The sequence below is a fragment of the Semicossyphus pulcher genome, unplaced genomic scaffold (assembly GCF_022749685.1).
Source record: "Semicossyphus pulcher isolate SPU_LCO1_2020_fin unplaced genomic scaffold, fSemPul1.0.p SCAF_1, whole genome shotgun sequence".
Taxonomy (NCBI): Eukaryota; Metazoa; Chordata; class Actinopteri; order Labriformes; family Labridae; genus Semicossyphus; species Semicossyphus pulcher.
Genome location: NW_027211603.1, coordinates 15642615 through 15661742, shown reverse-complemented (window position 1 = coordinate 15661742; position 19128 = coordinate 15642615). Strand labels below are relative to the sequence as shown.

Below are 19128 nucleotides of genomic sequence, written 5' to 3'. Positions count from 1 at the left end.
GAAATCAACCTGTTTGGTTGCTTAGTTTATACTTGTTTAAACAAGAAACAGCACTTTAACTATTAGCATTAGTGCTCTTAAGGTTGCTTTGATTCAGGCTGCTGGATTTTAAGCTTCCCTAAGTTTAGTAAAACCTATTAAGACTAACACTGCCAACATTTCCTTAAACTCTTTTAGCATCGAGGCCCGTCTGCTACACAGTGGATGTGTAAGTTGTAAACAAGGTGTTTTTTTTTTAAACTGTCTTTTTCATAGCTTATGTTAGAACAAACAAACACACGGCTGTTTTTGGTTTTGAAAAGGCTAAAAAAAGACACCAACCTCCAAGTCTTAAAATACAGAGTATCTCTCTTATGACAGCCAGACACAAACACACACACACAAGATTTCAGCTAGCTGAGGGTTCCAACGCTAGACTGGCCTGCTGTGCCTTGTTACCACTGCTTAACTATCACTATATTACATTACATATATTTAGAAGAGACTTTTGTATAAACAAACTATTTGTTGTAAAGCTTCTAATAAATATTAAGTAAACCTTAAACTAATTCCTCAACAATATTCTTAAAAAATTCATTAATGTGCTCCAACTGAAGCTGAGAAATCACTATGACGTACATTGATAAAGAAGCTCTAGCAGAAAAACACAGTTTGTTCTTAGCAACAAACTCCACAACAGCTTTGACTCTTGCCTCTGTGAGTCAGGCATGCCAGAAGCGGTTACTCTTTAAGTAAAGTTTATGTCCAGTAATTATCTCATGATGCTGCGTGTTTTCAGGCATACAGAAATAATGATCGTGTGCCACAAAGTGCTTTAAAAAAGTGTAGGGGTGAGACCTCTCCCTCTGATAGGTTTAGGCATTTCAGACATCCTTTTCCAAAGAGATTTGGTCAGAGCTCTCCCTCCACTTAAACACAGAAACACTGAGGATCAATTTGTGGGATTAGTGGACACTGCTGAGATAAAGTTGGTGCTGAAGAGGCCCACATGACCACTGTCCCCCCAGTGTCCCGCTAAAGTCCTCTTAGCTCCATTCCTGGCCGCAGACTAAGCCCATCCAAACCCCAAATGCAATCACAACCTCGGCTCAGTCCGGCCCTTCCGAATCATCGTCTCTGACAACGCCGGCCTAAATTGCAGCTCCTCCAGCCCTCCCTGTCTCGTCTCCTCCCAGAACTTTATTTAATGACTGAAGTTTTGTGGTGGGTGTTCGGGGGTCTCACGCCAGGCCTGCAGAAACAGAGGAGGAGCTTTCATAAAGCATGGGCGAACAAATGGGATTTAACACACAAGAGGCTCTGATGGCCTATTAATTCTGCTTTGGCTGGCGTCCAGAATGAGCCCAGCCTCTCTCCTAATTGGAGAACGGCTAATTTCTATCAGAGGTATCAGGAGACTTTTTTTTTCTCTGTGCAGGATGCATCCACATAACTTTAATGGATTCATTCAAGGGCTACGGCACGCAGACATTGATTAGATTGCCTCTGAGGCCCCGCTGCTGGTCGCTTGACATAGGCAGCAAATGAAATGTGACCTCTGGTAAAAGGCCTGAACCAGCCAGCTCCAGTCTAATCCATTAGCTCAAAACCTTTCCCAATCCCATTTAATTAATGAAGTGATTTGAAAAAGGGTGAACATTTACCAATCCCCGGAACTGGAAAATAGTGGGCATGTAAAGTAACTGAACAGCCGCAGACACGAGTTGGGTTGCGGAGTAATCCTTTGCAATGAGATGGAATATTACTCCAGCCCTGAGACAAGATGATCCGACCACTGAGCACATACAGATGTGAGGTAATGAGTCGGGTTAAGGAGAACTGCCTTTCTTTGGCCGCATTGCTTAAATATTTGTCAGCGAGAGAAAAAGTCAATTTATTCAAATGCATCAAAGCCAAACAGCGACAGCAGGGAGGGGAGCGAGTTAATCAGCGAAATGTAAAACAGAAGAGAGGAGAATATTTCCCACTTTTTGTCTGTAGAAAGAATTCAGCAGCGTGTTCACGTTGGCCGTGCAGCTGTGATCTGCACTCATCAGCCGCTCTTCAAAATCTGCTCTCTGGTATTCACATTTTGTGCACTCGTTTAACGAGGATGCCTTTCTGCGAGCGAGCTCTTTATTCACACAATCCCACCGCAGTTATTTCTCGGACGCTGAACCTCAATGTCAAAAGAAAGACAAGCAGCAGATCTCTGTTGCTGCATATGTTACATTACTTATAATTCTAATTGAATTCATTTATTTATCTTCAATTAATAATTTATGATGCAACACACAGTGGTATGCAAATGAACAATTTAAATTTAATGAGTTTTTAATGACCAAACAAATAATTAGTGGAGCCCGGTGTGGTGTGCATGTAATTTGAGAGGGAATGAATTTAAGAGCTTTGTTCAATGTTTGAGCACAGACAGGCTAATTTACTTATAGAGCAGCTTATGCAGCAAAAGAACAGAGTGTACATATGAAAGCACCTGAAAAGTCATTACCTCAAGGTCATTAGGAAGTCTCCAAAAGGCCAGTTTTGGACATGTAATGCTAAAGAAATAATGCGAGCCATTATATTCCACACCATCATGGCAAATAGCAAAACAGAGGCACATGCTCTGAATATAACTCACGCGCTGACAGAGGAAAAATCCACCACGGATATCCGAAATATTCCAGCTATTCCCATCGGTGAGGGAGAAAAAGGCAGAGGGCTGCATGCCACTGCAGCCAAATGGCATTTGATAATGGCTTTTTTCAGCAAACCCAAAAGACATTGTTAAGATTTACATTTTCAAATATATGCTGACCTTTTTTCTCTCCTCTCCTCTGTTCGCTTGTCATCAGCGCTGTAATTGAATCAATATATTTCCTGATCAGCCCACAGATTGAATAAGGTCACAGGAAGCCATGTGTGGACATTAAAAATCATTATTCTACTCAAATTGAGCAGAGATGGCATAGACCATTCAGGGTTCAAAATGAAATTATATTAGAGTCTATTACACTTTTACAATTATAGAGACGTTCCAATATTACAGCGGGAAATGAAGTCATAATAAAAAGCCCAGGGGTGTATTACAAAGAAATGACCCAACTATTTTTTTTCACTTTCGCACTGTTATTGAATTGATGAAGAGAACTTGGTGACATTACATTCACAGATAAGTGACCTTTTTCATGAAAAATAGAGGAGCCGCTTTCACTTACTCCATTTTCATACGTCAAGTTTGCTGTGGAGAAGTTTTTTTTCCCCCCACCTGCAGGACCCTGAGTCTGCAGCAGCGTGCACATTTACATTTCCTCACACTTTCCGGGACAAGTGGAACCAATGTAGCAGCTAAAGTAGCGGCTGCTTTAATTGCCTTTAAGCATACATTTATTTTAATTATTCATTTATTTTCTGGGGTATGGGGTTTTGCTTAATGCACAGCAAAAAGCAGCTAATTAAATAGTCCAATAGAGTCGTGCAATTAGAAGACAAAGTTTGAATCCTGTTAATCCAACACTGCAGAAAAAAAGTGGAAAATTAAATTAAACCGCACTATTAATGCAGAGTTTTCAGTCTAAACTCTTTCAAATGAGGTCTAACTATCAAATTAGATAAAACTCCAGTTTTAATTGGCTTACTCATTGAAATGAATAACACTTATCAGCCATCGACTTATCAACGCCGCTTGAAATAAGAATGAAACGGGTTCCTTCCGGCTTGTGGTCCAGTTTCTTATAGTTTACACGTTTAAAGATCAGTGTAGCTCAAATGAGACAATTATACGGCTCCGCACATATAAAGTGGGTGACCTGTGATTTGTCTGCACTGTCACGTCCATGCGGAGGAAGAGGTTCATTTTCTGCAGTTGTTATACTTGTGTTTCACTTAAGGCACAGCCCCTCCGGTCAATTAGGCGTGATGGCCACAATGTCTGCAGAGCGCTAACAGTGTGCTCTTTAAAGCCTGTCAAACGACGGCGAGCGGGGGAAACCCGGTCGCCTGGAAACATCGCCGGCTCCCACAGCCATCATCATCATCATCATCATCATCATCATCATCATCGGCGGATGTAAATAGCCTTTCATCTCAGGTGGAACAGAGCCGTTGAGCGAGCACACCTACGTCGCCCTGTTTAAACTGTGAATACAGAGGGATGAGCGGTAATGAAAGGCCCATTTACACCATCTATTCCACCTCCACCTCTCCACATTTTTTGAATATAAAACCTCCGAGTGGAACGTTTATGAAACACATAATGACAATCTAAATCAGTGGGCGGCTTCAATCTACAAGGATTAGTGGGCTTGATGTAGTTCAACACATGAAGGCACACTTGTCGCCTTATTACTGTAAGAGCTTCAAAAATCCTCCCTGAAGGAGGGAGGGAGGGAGGGAGGGGGAACACTCAACTATGCCACACATCTCTGGCAGCAAATTAAGGCCTGTGCTATCTATTCAGTATGGGAGAAAAAGAGGCAGAGAGATACTTGGCCTGTCACATTTCTCAGGTAGAAGAAAATAACTCTGTGGTGGGTTTTTTTTTACTTTAATGATATGCCCAGAACATTACTGCCTCAACAGAGCCGAGCAACTGTGCAGACATGGAGTGATGTGACTGTGTGTGTTTGAAACAGACAGCACTGTTCATTACAGGTCTGCACTTTCTGGGGTTTTATAAACGTCTCTATCATTTGCTAACACTCAGCAGTGACACAACTAAAGGCAAGATCATAGACACGACCCAGGTGTTTGTGTGAGGATAAGTCAAAAAGCATAGAAAATAAAGTTAATACAGATATTAAAGAGGACTCTTAAACTACTAATGTTTGCATGAATGCCATTTGGCTCGTACTGTTTTATGCTGGACTCAATTTGATCCGAGTACTTCTGGTTAAAGGAGCAAATAATAGACGTGAGCAACAAGATTTTTACAAATGTGATTCGATTTTAACTAGCAGCCTGTAGCTCTCTGGTCCGAGCCTTTCAAGAAAGTAATGGCTAGTTTCTAAACTGATGAAATATTGTCTGTCTTAGGGTACGGCAGCTCACACTGTTACTCTACATTTGAAACACAACAAAATGTTAATTCCCTTTAGACTAAACTGATGAATGCACCGAACACTAACGCTGCTATTCCGCCAGGTGCATCTCTATGACGTCACATCTGCTGCAGCTTTACTTTGTCCTCTAGGCGGCACTATGCCCCACTGATGGTGTTTCACTGAGGGCGACTTGTGACTTGGTTATTTTTCGATAAGATTTTTGCTGTTACTTTGGGCAACATTGTTAAGTGTTTATGTTTCGTTATACGACTGGTATGCAGACTTCCTGCCTGGCTCGTCTGCTCTGTTCAGCTGGATACAGATGTACAACACCCAGCCAAAAATCGACTAGGCGGTAATTTTAGTGGACCCAATTCATCGGCACTCTAAAATGAACTGTTTTCCCTCTGAAGTAGCTGTATCCATAAATGCAACATTTGACAAAGCAAAATGTGTGCAATAGCCTGAGCAAAACACTCATAAATGAAGCATGGCACCTGATGCTTTTATTGAAAAACTGTACAAAGAAAAACCCTTTAACCTGAAAGCTGCTTTTAACTGCTCAAACATGAATAGTTGTTGGAGATGTCACTAATTTTTTGTTTAATTGAGGTATGTTTGCCGATCTTCAATTAAAGATAGAATCTCGAAGATCTCAGTTTCGTTCTCTTTGGCGGCACCTGTGGCGATAAACTGTAATTGCGGGAGCACACTTCCCAGATATCCAGACAGTGTCGCATGTGTGATGTCAACGGTTGGCTCCGGTTGTAACTCTTGTTTTTCCTCGCTGACGGTCGCTTTCCTTTTCAGACTGTTTGCCTTCATCTGAGCATCGAGTTAGCTTCTTTTTCTTTGGATTTTCACTTATTTTTGAAGTTGTATCTGTAGTCATCGATCTTTTTTTTGTTTGTTCAGCCATAGCAGATTACTGTTTACTTGCAACACTTGCAGAGACCGGAAAAGCAGCTCTCTGGCAGACCAACCACTGCTGGGTGATGGGAAACGTGTCACTAACTGGGCACTGCTTGTGATGTTTTCCGCGAAAGTAGCACCAGACACCCAGTCCATAATAATACTATATACTGCAAATGCAAAGGCTTCATCAGTGGGCCATAGGCTCAGTCACCATTGTGTTACCTCATTCAGCGATAGATAGAGACTTAACAGACATTTATTTGAATGAAGACCTTTGTGATTATTACTTTAAGTCATCTCTGCTGCAGAAGAAGTGCCGACCAACTGTTTATCTCAGTAAACCAAGTCCTTGTATTTGCATAACACAAGTGAATAGAAATGTCACAATAATTAGCTTTTTTTGCACGTTTTCTCAAAATCAGAATAAATTTTGCACTAAATTTGGATGGAAGCTTGACTAATGACGACTCTAAAGGCTACTGAGGATTGGTGTCATCTGCTAATGATTGAAACAATAACCATACGTCTAAATGTCATACATGTACACTAACACTCACTAATCTCCAGTTCACACGAGGTGCCTTGGCCGTCGTGCTCTGCAGTCTGATCGTCTCCTTCCTCAGCCAAACTGGCTAGCTCCATCACCCCGGTCTGTTGGAGGCCCGATGGTGATGAATGTCTTTTCCTCTTTGTGAAGTCCCCTGTACTGCTCCAGCATGCCAGGCAGAATGAAAAACAGATTAAAGAGGCAGGAAACCGACACAGAGAGGATGTTTGGCTGTTGGCTATTGAGTTATCAGCCCTTTTCACACCTAATGAAACAACTTTCAGCACCGCAGCTTATTAAATATCCCCCAGTCACTGGGCAGAGCTGCAGAGTCGCCAGGCCCTGAGAAAGCTACGTTAGAGTTTAATTAAAAACAAACAAATTACACGGAGCTCCATGCATCCAGGAAATTTAGCTCAATCCAAATAGGGCCAAACCTTTAACTGTAGATTGATGGAGGAGGTCAGTAAGTACACTCTTAAAAAGCACCTGAAAACCTTTTAATGCTGCGCTAAGAGTTTATAGATAGAAAGACTTGTACAGATGAAAAAAATATTCAAGTGATACATGATCATAGACTGCATAAAAAGATGGACGACATGACAGCTCCCTAAAAGTGAAGCCAAAACATTTGGAGCGCCCCCTGCTGACTGGCTGCAGTATAGGTCATAAAGCCCGCCTCCTCCATGTTAACAGATGGGACATGAGTCAAACTATAAAATCAAAATACACACCAAATAAATGTTTCTCAAACATGGTTTCTGTCATTATAGTTAGTTCTTATCATGCTGATTTACATCCAAGTGTTCATTTTTCTGACAAGTTTATTTTTAATTAGTTATTTGATGCTTTAAAAACGATGATTGACAGCTCTGTTGACAAATGCGGCTCCAGCAGTTGATCAGTTCCAGATTAGCAGAGTGGAGGAGAGAGTAAAATGTTACTCAAACAATCACTACAGTCAGTGAAGTTTACATACCTGTGAACGTTATCCTCAGACCAACACAAAGAAGCTGTTAAACACGTCGACGTGCGGGATCTGTGCCGTTTTTTTCCTGTCAGTTAAGTGTGCGTTTTGGTTAGCGCAAGTGGCTTCAGCAGCTCCACCCGCCAATCGCTACTGTGCAGCTCTGGCTCCAAATGACGTCACCAGCGCAAGATGGCAGCGCCCGTCACGGGGGCTATTTTGGCTTGAATTTCGTACAATGAGTGCAGATGGAGACGCGTCGTCCAGCTCGTCATTGCGCATGATGAGGACGTAAAGAGACTGGGTCCAGACATCCAAAACTAGGCCCTGTGTAATTTGTGATTTGATACTGAATCTTATCTCGTTGACCTTCACTTTGAACACTTTCATCAGTACACCCACAATCATACTTAAAAATCACACTGAGAAAAGTTTCCTTTCTTCTTGAAGAATTTGAAAGGATTCAATCTTAAAAGCCGAAGAAGCCCCTCAGGTGTTAATTCTCCTGCGATGGAGACGTCATATCATAGCTGCCTTTTCCTCTGGAGATCCAAGTCCCTTAAAACAGGAATATTAATCAACTCATTAAGTCTTTCTGTATTTATAATAATGTTTTAAAAATCTATTCACTGCTCCATCACTTGGTTCAACAGTTTCTCTGTGTGCAAGTCAAGTTGTGTCATTACTTTGATTTCCTCTCCTCCTCCGGCTTTAAGGGCGCCGCTCTCGTCTCGTAGCAGGTTTGTTTTAGCAGCGGACACTGAACACATCTTCCCTCAGCTCATTACTGAAATATAGATATGTGGTATTGTACGAACAAGTGAATTAACATTTTTTCTTAGACAAATGAAGACAGAGTGGAAGCTTCGAGGCTGAAGGGCATCTGTCCCAGGCAGTTAAAACCAATGTGGACTCCTTCTTCTTCCTCTCCCCCCTAAAGTCCCTCCTTTCTTCCCCCTGGATTTCTGCTGTCCTCCATCTGCACACGTAGCAGGCTTGTTCCTTTCATTTGGCTTTGACCCCTGCTTACCTTACTTCCGAGTGGGCTTCATTAAATGTCTTTCTGGCTGTTTCAGGGCCTTTTTTCCTCTCTCTCTGAGACGCTCACTAAGTGGGAGAATAGTAACAAAAGGGAAGCCTCCAATGTGCAATTCTCAGTGGAGAGGGTGACCCCAACTTTAGGGGGGGGAAAGAACCTGAGGATAATAGCAAATGAAGCCAAGGGCTGCGTTAATGGGCAGCCATAGCACACAGAGCTCCTGCTTTAACTGACAGACATGTATATTAATACTCAGCACTTTTTTTTCTTATCGAAGGGAAATATGAATATTCATCCTCATTTATATTTCAAGGCATTTCCATTCCTGCGGGGGCCTTGGTGGGTTTTGACCAATTTCCATCCCCATTACAGAAATGACAGCTCTCACTCTCGGGCCCTGACAGAGGTCTGCCCAATGCACAGGAGGTCTTCCGAGGAGGGAGCCCGCGCCCGTTCCCAGCTGTCCACAAACACTCATTAACAGAGGAAAATATCCAACGGAATCTCTGTGAGAATTTTTAATCACACAAAGGTCCTGCTAATTAGGCAGCTGATGGGGCATGGAGAGCACAAGGACGAATTCTTTAAACAAAGGACTAGAAACTTTAGGAGCCTTAATTACTCGGGCAAAGAGTTCATTTCAGAATGGCAGAGCACATCATTCCACTAATGAGACCAAGTGGCAGCACATATTAGTGAGAAATAATGTGGAAAGTTCAATTACATTGTGCTTTTGGAGCCTTTTCCCTCTTTCCCTCCCTGCTACTTATGCACACACATAAGACAAAGCCCGGGCCAGCGCAGGAAGCAGGCAGGGGCGGAGGACACGTAATCACTGGCACCAGCGCTCCGTTCTTCACGTGGATCTTGGCAGGCTTGATCATCTTAATTGCCCATTAGAATGTTCTCCTGTTTGAAAATGAATATCATTATGGCGCCCAGTTCTGGCCTTTGCTGGAGAAAGACTTGCCGCAGATTTCTCCATTCAATACCGCATGTGTCTTGAATTCCAAACACACAATTGTCGACCAATTTGCAGTAACCAAATCCTTAGAAATGCTGTGAATTAAAAGGCCAAAGGCGGTGTTAATTACCAGGAGGTAAGATTAACTCTTTTTTTTCTTGTTACACTGACAAATAATCTTAAAGCACATGTTGTGTGTGGTCCTGTGGTTGTTGTGAATACCAGTTCCACTACACATAGGCTGTGTCTTTAGGGGCCGAAAAAGAAGGATAAAAATCATTCTCTATTGGTTTACCTGACTTAATGTGCTGCCTTTCATTACAAAACTGCTTCTGCCGATATTAAAACAGCACTGCCTTGTGGGAAATCATGCAAACCATCTTGCTTTTGGGGATGTGGCTCCACTACAGGGCCAATACTGGAAGAAATGACACCAAAGTCTTCATACGTCGTTATTATCACCATTGTGCAGCGAGGGCGTGGAAACACAGTTATACCCACTTGTATTTAGCTAATAACATTATCCACAATATTTAACTTTGTTACACACAGTGTATGGGTAAATAATTGTGAATGAGAATCAAATAATGTGCCACTGAAAGGGTAATATATGCGCATTCTCACCTGCGTAAAAGATTGTATTAAAAATCCTAATGCCCACATCAGGAGGTGCCTGGATACCAATTACAGCAAGCAGGAAGCAAATTTCCCGTGAAATAAAACAGCTAATGGGAAACGGAGGGCGGCAGGCAGCATTCCTTATTGCCCGCTAAGCTGGAACAAGAAGAAGAGGCAGGCGGAGCCCAGTGTCCACCACTGGCCTGGTTTTAACCACGCCGGAGCCAAATGCATCACGAGGACCGTCGGAAGAGAGGCCGTTAAATATATTGTGCTCTGGATGATGTCACTTCCACACGTATGGAATAGTCTTTGTCCACAGTGAGAGGGACCCAGGGTCTTTTTCTGTCTTCTATACTGACTCTCTTTAAGCAACATAATATCATCTATCTCCTAAATCCTTATCTTCAGTCAATAGAGGAGTATTCTACTTGACATGTAAAAAAGGAAGATTATGATCAATACTTTAGTGTTCAATTTTGAATTTCCCAAAAGTTTAGATTAAGAAAGAAGTTGATGTAGCTGAATGTTGTTTATAGTAGATGTTTATTTATATATAAAGATGGATGACACGTCTCCACCTCCTCTCGTTGACATCTTGCTCATCTGGATCCAGAGTCTGCCCAGCAGAGATCGGCTAGTGGAGCCAAGGTATTGACGTCCCGCCCCTTCCGCAACCCAAACCACACATTCATCTTACCGAAAAAATACCAGCAAAGAGCCCTCACATTAGGACAGTTTCTACTGTAGTGTTCTAGTGTTTCTTGTGTTATCTGAAGCAGATATTTACGGATATGTAAACTTCACTAACTGTACTGTTAATGTCAGCTACGTCTCCTCTCGATGTGCCTCCTCTACTCTGCTACTCGGGAACAGATCAGCTGCAGAGCTGTCAATCATGGCATTATAACTAAATAAGCAAATAACTAATTAAAACTAGACTTCTAAGAATAATTAACACTTAAATAAATCAGCATTATAATAACTAACTATAAAGGCAGAAACCATGTTTGAGAGTGTTGTATTTTTGATGTTACAGTTTGACTCATGTCCCATCTGTTAACATAGAGGAGACGGGCTTTATGACCTGTACTGCAGCCTGTCAGCAGGAGGCGTACGAGATGCTTTGGCTTCACTTTTGCGGAGCAGTCATGTCGTCCATCTTTTTATACAGTCTATGAGTCAACCTCAAAAAATAACGGATACTTCAATGACCACATTGCAACTCGTTAATCTCCCCCTCCTCCAGAACGACTAAAGCGAGTATTAAGTAATTTTCTCAATCTTGACAAACTCCTCCAAAGTTACAGAAGACAAAACTCTCTCCACGCGCTCCTCATAAACTGACTCTGACATGCAAAATTGGTTAAGTGCCACTTTAAAACATGACCCATGAATCATTTGAGTCTGCATTATTACCGATCCTCATCCTCTGCTGAAAGCTGTTATCTGTTTGTGCTTCCTTTTCTCCCAGAGCTGAGTGGGTCAAATGCACATGAGCTGCCTCCTCTGCAGAGCCCCATTACAGCAGAAATTTGGAAATCAAGAGGATGTTGACTGTGTGCTCCCTGCTTACTGTCTGCGCACAGCCTAACCCGGAGAGAATAGTCTGACCAGAGAAGACCCACCAGCGAGGGGACCTATTGATTTTTTTCTCTCCCCATGTTCTCTCTGCCAGAGTTGTTTGTTTCTTTTTGCTCATTGGCCCTGTTTTATTTACAGGCAGGGGGATCAATAGAGACACTTCCTCACTCGCTTGTTTCCAGCTATATGAAAACACATCTTTCAGCCTCTTAAGCACACTGGCAGATCTACATCATTTCTCCAGTGGTTCAAATAATTTCTGTTCAAATGATTGACAAGTGGAATTGTGCAAAAAGCCGTAGCTGTATGGAACGCACTGAAGTGAGATCTTTTTATATGTATTTGTTGAGAAGTCTGAGAGCTCTGAGCTGTCACAAAGTTGGAAAAATATCTCTTAAATATTGACCTTTACAGCAGGGAAACTAGTAAAATGTGCTTTGAAGGCTTTGGTGAGTCAAACTGAGAAGCAGGTTGTTTAGGTGAAAGATCCTCATGATCCACTCTGCAAAAGATGATTATAACAAGACAGCAGGGAAACCTTTTTGGCAGGTATGCAGCGACAAATGTATATGGGCCTTTGTATCTCCAACTTTAAATGGTACAATGGTAAATGGACTGTTCCTATATGGCGTTTTTACACTACATGTCACATTCACCCATTTACACACAGATGACAAAGGCCTAAGTGCCAACCTCCTATCAGTATCTATGCCAATTCATACCTGACATCTATGTCTTCGGGAGCAATTTGGAGTTCAGTGTCTTGCCCAAGGATACTTCGACTCGGTGTCATTGTAGCAGTCAGGGATTGAACCCCAGTCTGGGAATCGAACTCCCAACCCACCGATTGAGAGGTGACCAACTCGACCACTGAGCCTCAGCTGCCCTTCCTGCTTGGTTTTCTGACTTTTAGTTGTACCAGTTTAACTAAATGAGTCAGTGGCAAGTAGTCAAGTTCAAGTGGAGACTGTGAAATGCCTCAAAAAGACATTTGTTTAAGTGCAAGTGATGAAGTCCTTAAGTGGGATCACATTGGAACCAACCAAGGGAAGATGTCGATATTGTTAGTTTTAGACTTGTAACATTACACAGATCAGCCATAACGTTATGACCACCAACCTAATATTGTGTAGGTCCCCCTTCAGCCGCCAAAACATCCATGACCGGTCAAGGCATGGACTCCACTAGACCTCTGATGGTGTGCTGAGATATCTGGCACCAAGACGTTAGCAGCAGATCCTTTAAGTCCTGTAAATTGCGAGGTGGGGCCTCCTCCATGGATCAGACGTGTCTGTCCAGCACATCCCACAGATGCTCGATTGGATTGAGATCTGGGGAATTTGGAGGCCAAGTCAACACCTCAAACTCGTCGTGTTCCTCAAACCAATCGTGAAGCATTTCTGCAGTGTGGCAGGGTGCATTATCCTGCTGAAAGAGGTCACTGCCATTAGGGAATGCCATGAAGAGGTGTACTTGGTCTGCAACAATGTTCAGGTCAGTGGTATGTGTCAAAGTAACATCCACATGAATGGCAGGACCCAAGGTTTCCCAGCAGAACATTCACCCAAAGCATCACACTGCCTCCGCCGGCTTGCATTCCTCCCATAGTGCATCCTGGTGCCATGTCTTCCCCAGGTAAGCCACGCACATGCACCAGGCCATCCACATGATGTAAAAGAAACCTTCTTCCTTTGTTTTCATTGCTCCGTGGTCCAGTTCTGATGCTCACGTGCCCATAGTAGGTGCTTTTGGCGGTGGACAGGGGTCAGGATGGGCAGCTTGACCGGTGTGACCCACAAGAGCTGCAGTTTTGGAGACGCTCTGACCCAGTCGTCTAGCCATTACAATTTGGCCCTTGTCAAAGTCACATCCAGCTTGCCCATCTTTCCCTTTTCTAACACATCAACTTCAAGGACAAAAGATTCACTTGCTGCCAAATATATCCCACCCACTGGTCATGATGTTATGGCTGATCAGTGAATATTTATTGTCTATTCTTCACTTCCTTTTTGTGGCTGCATGATTGTGTGAAAGGTTCAGTATAAATGATGTTGACTTGAGTTAAAGCCACAAAGTCTGTAGAAGAATAAGAGAATAGTTCAACAACATGAACTAGGACTTCACCTCTGAGGTGGTGTATGTTTCCTGCTTACTAATGATAAGTCAATATTGGTTTCCTTTACTGTGGAAACAGTAAAAGAAGAGGTTATATTGTAACAATAACAACGAATTCTTAACCTTCAGAAACGGACCATTTAGACCCAGGCTATGACCTTTCCCTATGTTTAACCCAGTCCTTTTTGTAGACTACCATCCATGCTCACATTCACACCTATGAGTAATTTAGAGTGGACTTTTATCCTAAGCTGCACGTCTTTGGAGTGTGGGAGGAAGCCGGAGTACAAAATGGCAAACCAGGGGGCACTTGGACAACATGCAAACTCCACACAGAGAGGAATGGTGTCAGACACTGCTCCATGCTAAATACAAGCCCAGTATCACATGACATGATGTCCATGTTGGATGATTGGACCCCTAATGATTTATGTACAAAGCCAACTTTCACTTCAGATGAAAGAAGTAGTTTGGCCTTTCTGGAGTGAGCCAGAGAGGAAGTAACGTAATGTATCACATACAACATTAATGTGTCAGTTCACAGTATGTTAGTTAGACTAAACCTAAAGTGGAAACTTCTTGACTATAATCAGTTTATTTCCCATTAAAATAAAAGAAATCAACACTTAAATATGTTGTCACTGAAAAATCATCCAATATGTGATCAGTCTGTAGATAAGGTTGCACTGACAGACATACATGCCCACATGACACCAGCATGCTGAAGGCTGAAACAGGTTTTATAGTACAGAAACAATTCATTAAATCATTTCTTGCTTTTGTGTTAGAAATAATAGCAAGAACAAAGTCATTGCATGCCAAACAAAGGATTATACTGCATAAAGTGTATGTTTATAATGTCTTACCGTTACATGCAAAAAGAGTTGGCTTCTACAAGTTCAACAACAAGCACTGTGCATCCTAAGTCTCCGTAGCCCTGGGAGGAATGGTGTTGTATTTTATAGGCCGGCCCTCCTCTCCCCCCTCCTGTTGACAGGCAGGCTGTTCCTGCCCTGATGCACCATGCGCTCACACTCATTTTGGTGCAGAGGGTGCTACACATTGAATTAAAAGAGTTCTGATTGATAAGGTAGTTGAAGGCAAATCTGCTTCCACTAATTGTCTTTCAAATGCCCTCATTAATCAAAGCAGCGCTGGCCCTGGTGACGGGCGGTCCTGTCAGGCGCTCTGCTACAGGCTCTCCTCCGGCCACTCACCTCCCAGCGTGACGCCTGCTTCCCCTCTGTCAGGCGCCGCTGTCCGAGGACCGCGGGAGCACAGGCCATCCGTCCGTCCGCCGCACACCTGCCTTCTGCCAGACAGGATCTGGCCGCCCCCTGCCACTAGGACGGCCCCAGAGACCAATTTAGCAGCCACTTAATGATTCATGACTTCAAGTGGTGGAAATGAGGGCAGCATATGATAACAGGAATAAACACATTTAATTAGCTCCTCATATACATTATTTATTTATTTACCTGCACTCTGATTAATTTATATATTTTGTGTCGGAGGATTTTTGGTATTCACAGCATCTGGCAGAGAGCCTTTGTTGTGTCTCCCTCACCTAGCTTTTGGGAGGGGGGGGCAGCAGTGCAGCTCCTTATCTGGGGACCTTTTGCAAGGGTGCGCCGGGGCGGGGTACCAACAGGGATTTGGGGAGCCCCCCACAATGAAATGAAAGGAAATGGCGGGGAATATTAGACTTTAAAATATACAGGTCCCTGTGCTCTAAGTAGCCTTGTTTGTGAATTTCCTGACAGGTAGTTACTCCCCCAGTTTTCTTTGAGCATAGGGCATACATTTTCATGGAGGCGCTAATCAAAGCTGCGCTGCGGCAAACAGCAGAGCCACAGAAGGCCCAATCAAAGCGGCGTATACCTGGCTCTCTTCCATAAGGCTCCGGGAACGCTGATGACAACTCTTACCCGAGCATCTGCCATCGCATCCATCACAGGTTGACTTCCTTCACACTCACTCTGCACATACCTCGCTCTCGCAGACACATGAACACAGAGTGCACCGTGAGCTCGAAGTCTACAGGATGAACTTCAAGGAGGTAAGTAAAAAGAGTTACATTGTAAATAAGTTACATCTTGTGGTTAAGGCTGCAAATGAGTCTGGGAAAGAAAATAATGAAGTAAAAATCAGAGTTAAGTGTCAGATTTTAAGCAGAATGTTTTATTATTGTCATTTTTTTCTCCCTCTCACGCTGATTACAGAGGGTAAATGAGGAGGAGGTGCATGAACGCCAAAGAGACAAACACTTTAGGCACTGTCACTGATATTGCTTCCTCTTAATTAGCTGCCGCAGAAAAAATAAACTATAATTGTCCGCATGGCAGCAAATTAAAACGTCTGCTGTAAAACACGATCGAAACACAATGTGGGAGTGACCTCTGGTATTGTCCTTTCAAGGCCTCGCTCTCTTTGTCACTTTTGTAAAAGGGAAATCAGCGAGAGCGGAGCGAGCGTGATGATGATGATGATGATGATGATGATGACAGGGGGAGTCGAGGAGGTGAGAGAGGGTTTTGCGTCCAAAGCGGCGGACGCAGAGATTCCCACTGCCGGCTCTCCTCCTCCTCCTCTTCTCGTCTTCCGTCTCCGCGTCGCCCCTCTTCTCCTCTAATCCCTGGCCGCTGAAGACCTCCAGACGCCCTCCTCTCATAATGACACGGCTATCAAACCCAATTGCTGTGGCTCAGACCCAAGGCAGTGCATTAAACCCCTTAGTCTCTGATTGCTTCTCCAGAGTCAAGTGGTTGTGTCCTCCCTGTCATTCCCCCTGACCACCGCCGCTGTCGCCGCCCCGGCTGCTGAGCTGCTCAGACGAGAGCCCTCACACAGGCCTGGTTAACCCGGCTCAGGCCGCTCACACTGACCTCACACATGCAAAGAGGCGGGGGCCTGCACGAACACATACACAAGTGCTGATTCCATGACAGGCAGCCGGGATCGCTTTCCAGGAAAATACATTTGATAAGAGAGACTTCCATCAAAGTCAAAGTGACCTGTTTGATGAAAGTAGTCCCTCTTTATAACCACCAGCTCTCTGATAAATCCTTGGAACTATCTGGGCTCCAAAAGTATACAAAATTATATGTTTTATTTCAAAATGTAACAGCAAAGTACGGCACTGTTAACTGATGCTCAGATGAGCCAGTCCTCTTAGGTTGGGTTTTATCTACTTTTATAAAAACTATAACTATAAAAAAAGGTTGTTCACAAGTTTAAAAGCTACCTCAAACAAGTGGGATCAAAAACTTAGATGTACATTTAAGGTCTAGACTTCGGCAGCTCCTCCGGTTTGCAGAGTTTATAGTCTGAAGTGCAAATTAAGAGACTCATACTATATTCCATGTGATTTGTTCCAACATTGAATTATAAAACTATCATGTGTGTCGCAAATAACATCAGCAAATATGTCAGGAAAGTCAGATACATTTTTGACCACTGAAGGTCAAACAATCCCATCCAGGGGCGCTGGTGTAGCTCAGTTGGTAGAGCAGGCGCCCCATGTATGGAGGCCACAGTCCTCGACGCACTGATCACAGGCTCAACTCCTGGGCTGCTGATCCCCTGGTGCACGTCATCCCCCACTCTCTTCCCCACACTCCCTGTCTCTCTTCATCTATCCTATCAATACAGGCAAAAAAGCCCCCAAAAATAATCTTTAAAACAAACAATCACGTTCAAAGTAACACAACAAAAACATCACAAGATCCTTTCTCTATACTAGTTCAGTTTTTCAACAACACTTCTGTAATCAGCGGAGCAGAAGTCAATCTGCATTCATGACCAAATATTCTGATCACATAGGAGGAACGCTTCTGACAACCAGTCACATGATCACATGACCCTCTTGGACACAATGTATGCTGGGAACAGACTTGTTATAGAGTAGATTATTAGGGATAAGCAGGTATGCAGAAAGTATGTTTCTCTACATCTGCATCTCTCTGCTGTTGTAGTGAATATGTACAGTTTGAACTGCATCACTGGAATAACTTTTAGTTTCTTTCTGTGCAGTGTTTGGGTACAAGAATGGAATCTGAGATGTAACAAGTGTTTTGTTTGCACGAGTGCATTTTGGACGTGAGATTAACTTTTGTGCAAAGGTGCATGTCAGTATAGAAAACTTTGAGAAGAAAAGGTAAAGGAGATCTAATGTAGATACATGTGATGTTCTTTTTTTTCACTATACAAAGAACCCAGTTCAGTGACTTCACATGATTCTTGTGCAAAATATCTGATTCTGTCTTGTTTAAGGACACTGACACAAACCTCCCTTGATGAGTGATCGCGTTGCACGATCTATAACTTAAAAAGCAAAGTCCACGTTGATGAAAGTCAGATTTGTAATCAGCCTTTGTGTGTCTTCACACATATCATGTGTGTGACAGCTGTTCATAAACACATGAACCTGTTAGATAACATGAGTGAAAGAAAAGTGTGACGATTTCTAAACTTTTACATTTATGCACAATTTATTGCCAACTGTTGGACCCACACTACAGCAATGATTTAGCACAGCAGCCGTCCCCACACATCGCTGTAGGTTTGTCCCTACGGTGCAAATGGCAAAGTACAGTCCATGTAGCCTGCACACACAGAGGGCTGCACTGAAGGGAGAAATAATGGGAATGAAAGAGCAAATATCTGTAAGTATTTGTTTGTCACCGCGTGTGTGTTCCTGTATGTTTGTGTGCACGTGTGCATGAGCAGCGTATGTGTGTGCCGCTGTGTAAGATGGAGTGCAGTGTCGGAGTTTGGGCAGAAGGTGAATAACTACAGTGCTTACAGTGTAATCATGGTTCCTGTCAGCCCTGCTGCAGGAGAGGAGGGGGCGCCCGGCAGACTGAGCTCCTCGGTGATGAAGTACAGGCACCGAGGAGCGCTCTACACCTGGATATTTATTAACACAGACCTGACAGTAATGAGGCCTGAACAGGTGGGCTGGGACACACATATCAGAGTGAGGAGCATCCGCCAGGAGGCAGAGGGGGAGACGGTGGAGACGAGTGGGAGAAGTTCACCCTGCAGGAACGCAGCCCTACAGAGAGCCGAGGCTGCACACCCACTCATACCTACATACACATCTGACCAGAAACAACAACAAAAAACAGATACCAAGTGTTTATTCCTCCTATGCTGCTGTAAAATGTGCACGCTACACTCCTGGAAACACAAACGCTGCATACTTAGTTTTGAAATCCATCAAAATTGGCTATTTGAGTAAACTGGCCAATTGACTTTGATATTTTTTGGCACTTTGTGTGCAACAAAAATTGGAAAAAAAGAAAAAGAAAATATTGAATACAGTAAGAGGTAGAATTTTCAAGCCAACAGCACCTG

General features: G+C 43.2%; 1 protein-coding gene across 1 annotated transcript in view; it reads left to right on the top strand.

Moving 5' to 3' along the window:
- Nucleotides 1–16630, top strand: part of stk33 (serine/threonine kinase 33) — a 43935-nt gene extending 27305 nt beyond the window's left edge. The window contains exons 14-15 of the mRNA XM_069659774.1: nt 15773–15829; nt 16526–16630. Of these exons, the coding sequence (XP_069515875.1) occupies nt 15773–15829; nt 16526–16630 (162 nt within the window). The remainder of the gene's footprint in view (nt 1–15772; nt 15830–16525) is intronic.
- The last annotated feature ends 2498 nt before the right edge of the window (nt 16631–19128 follow it).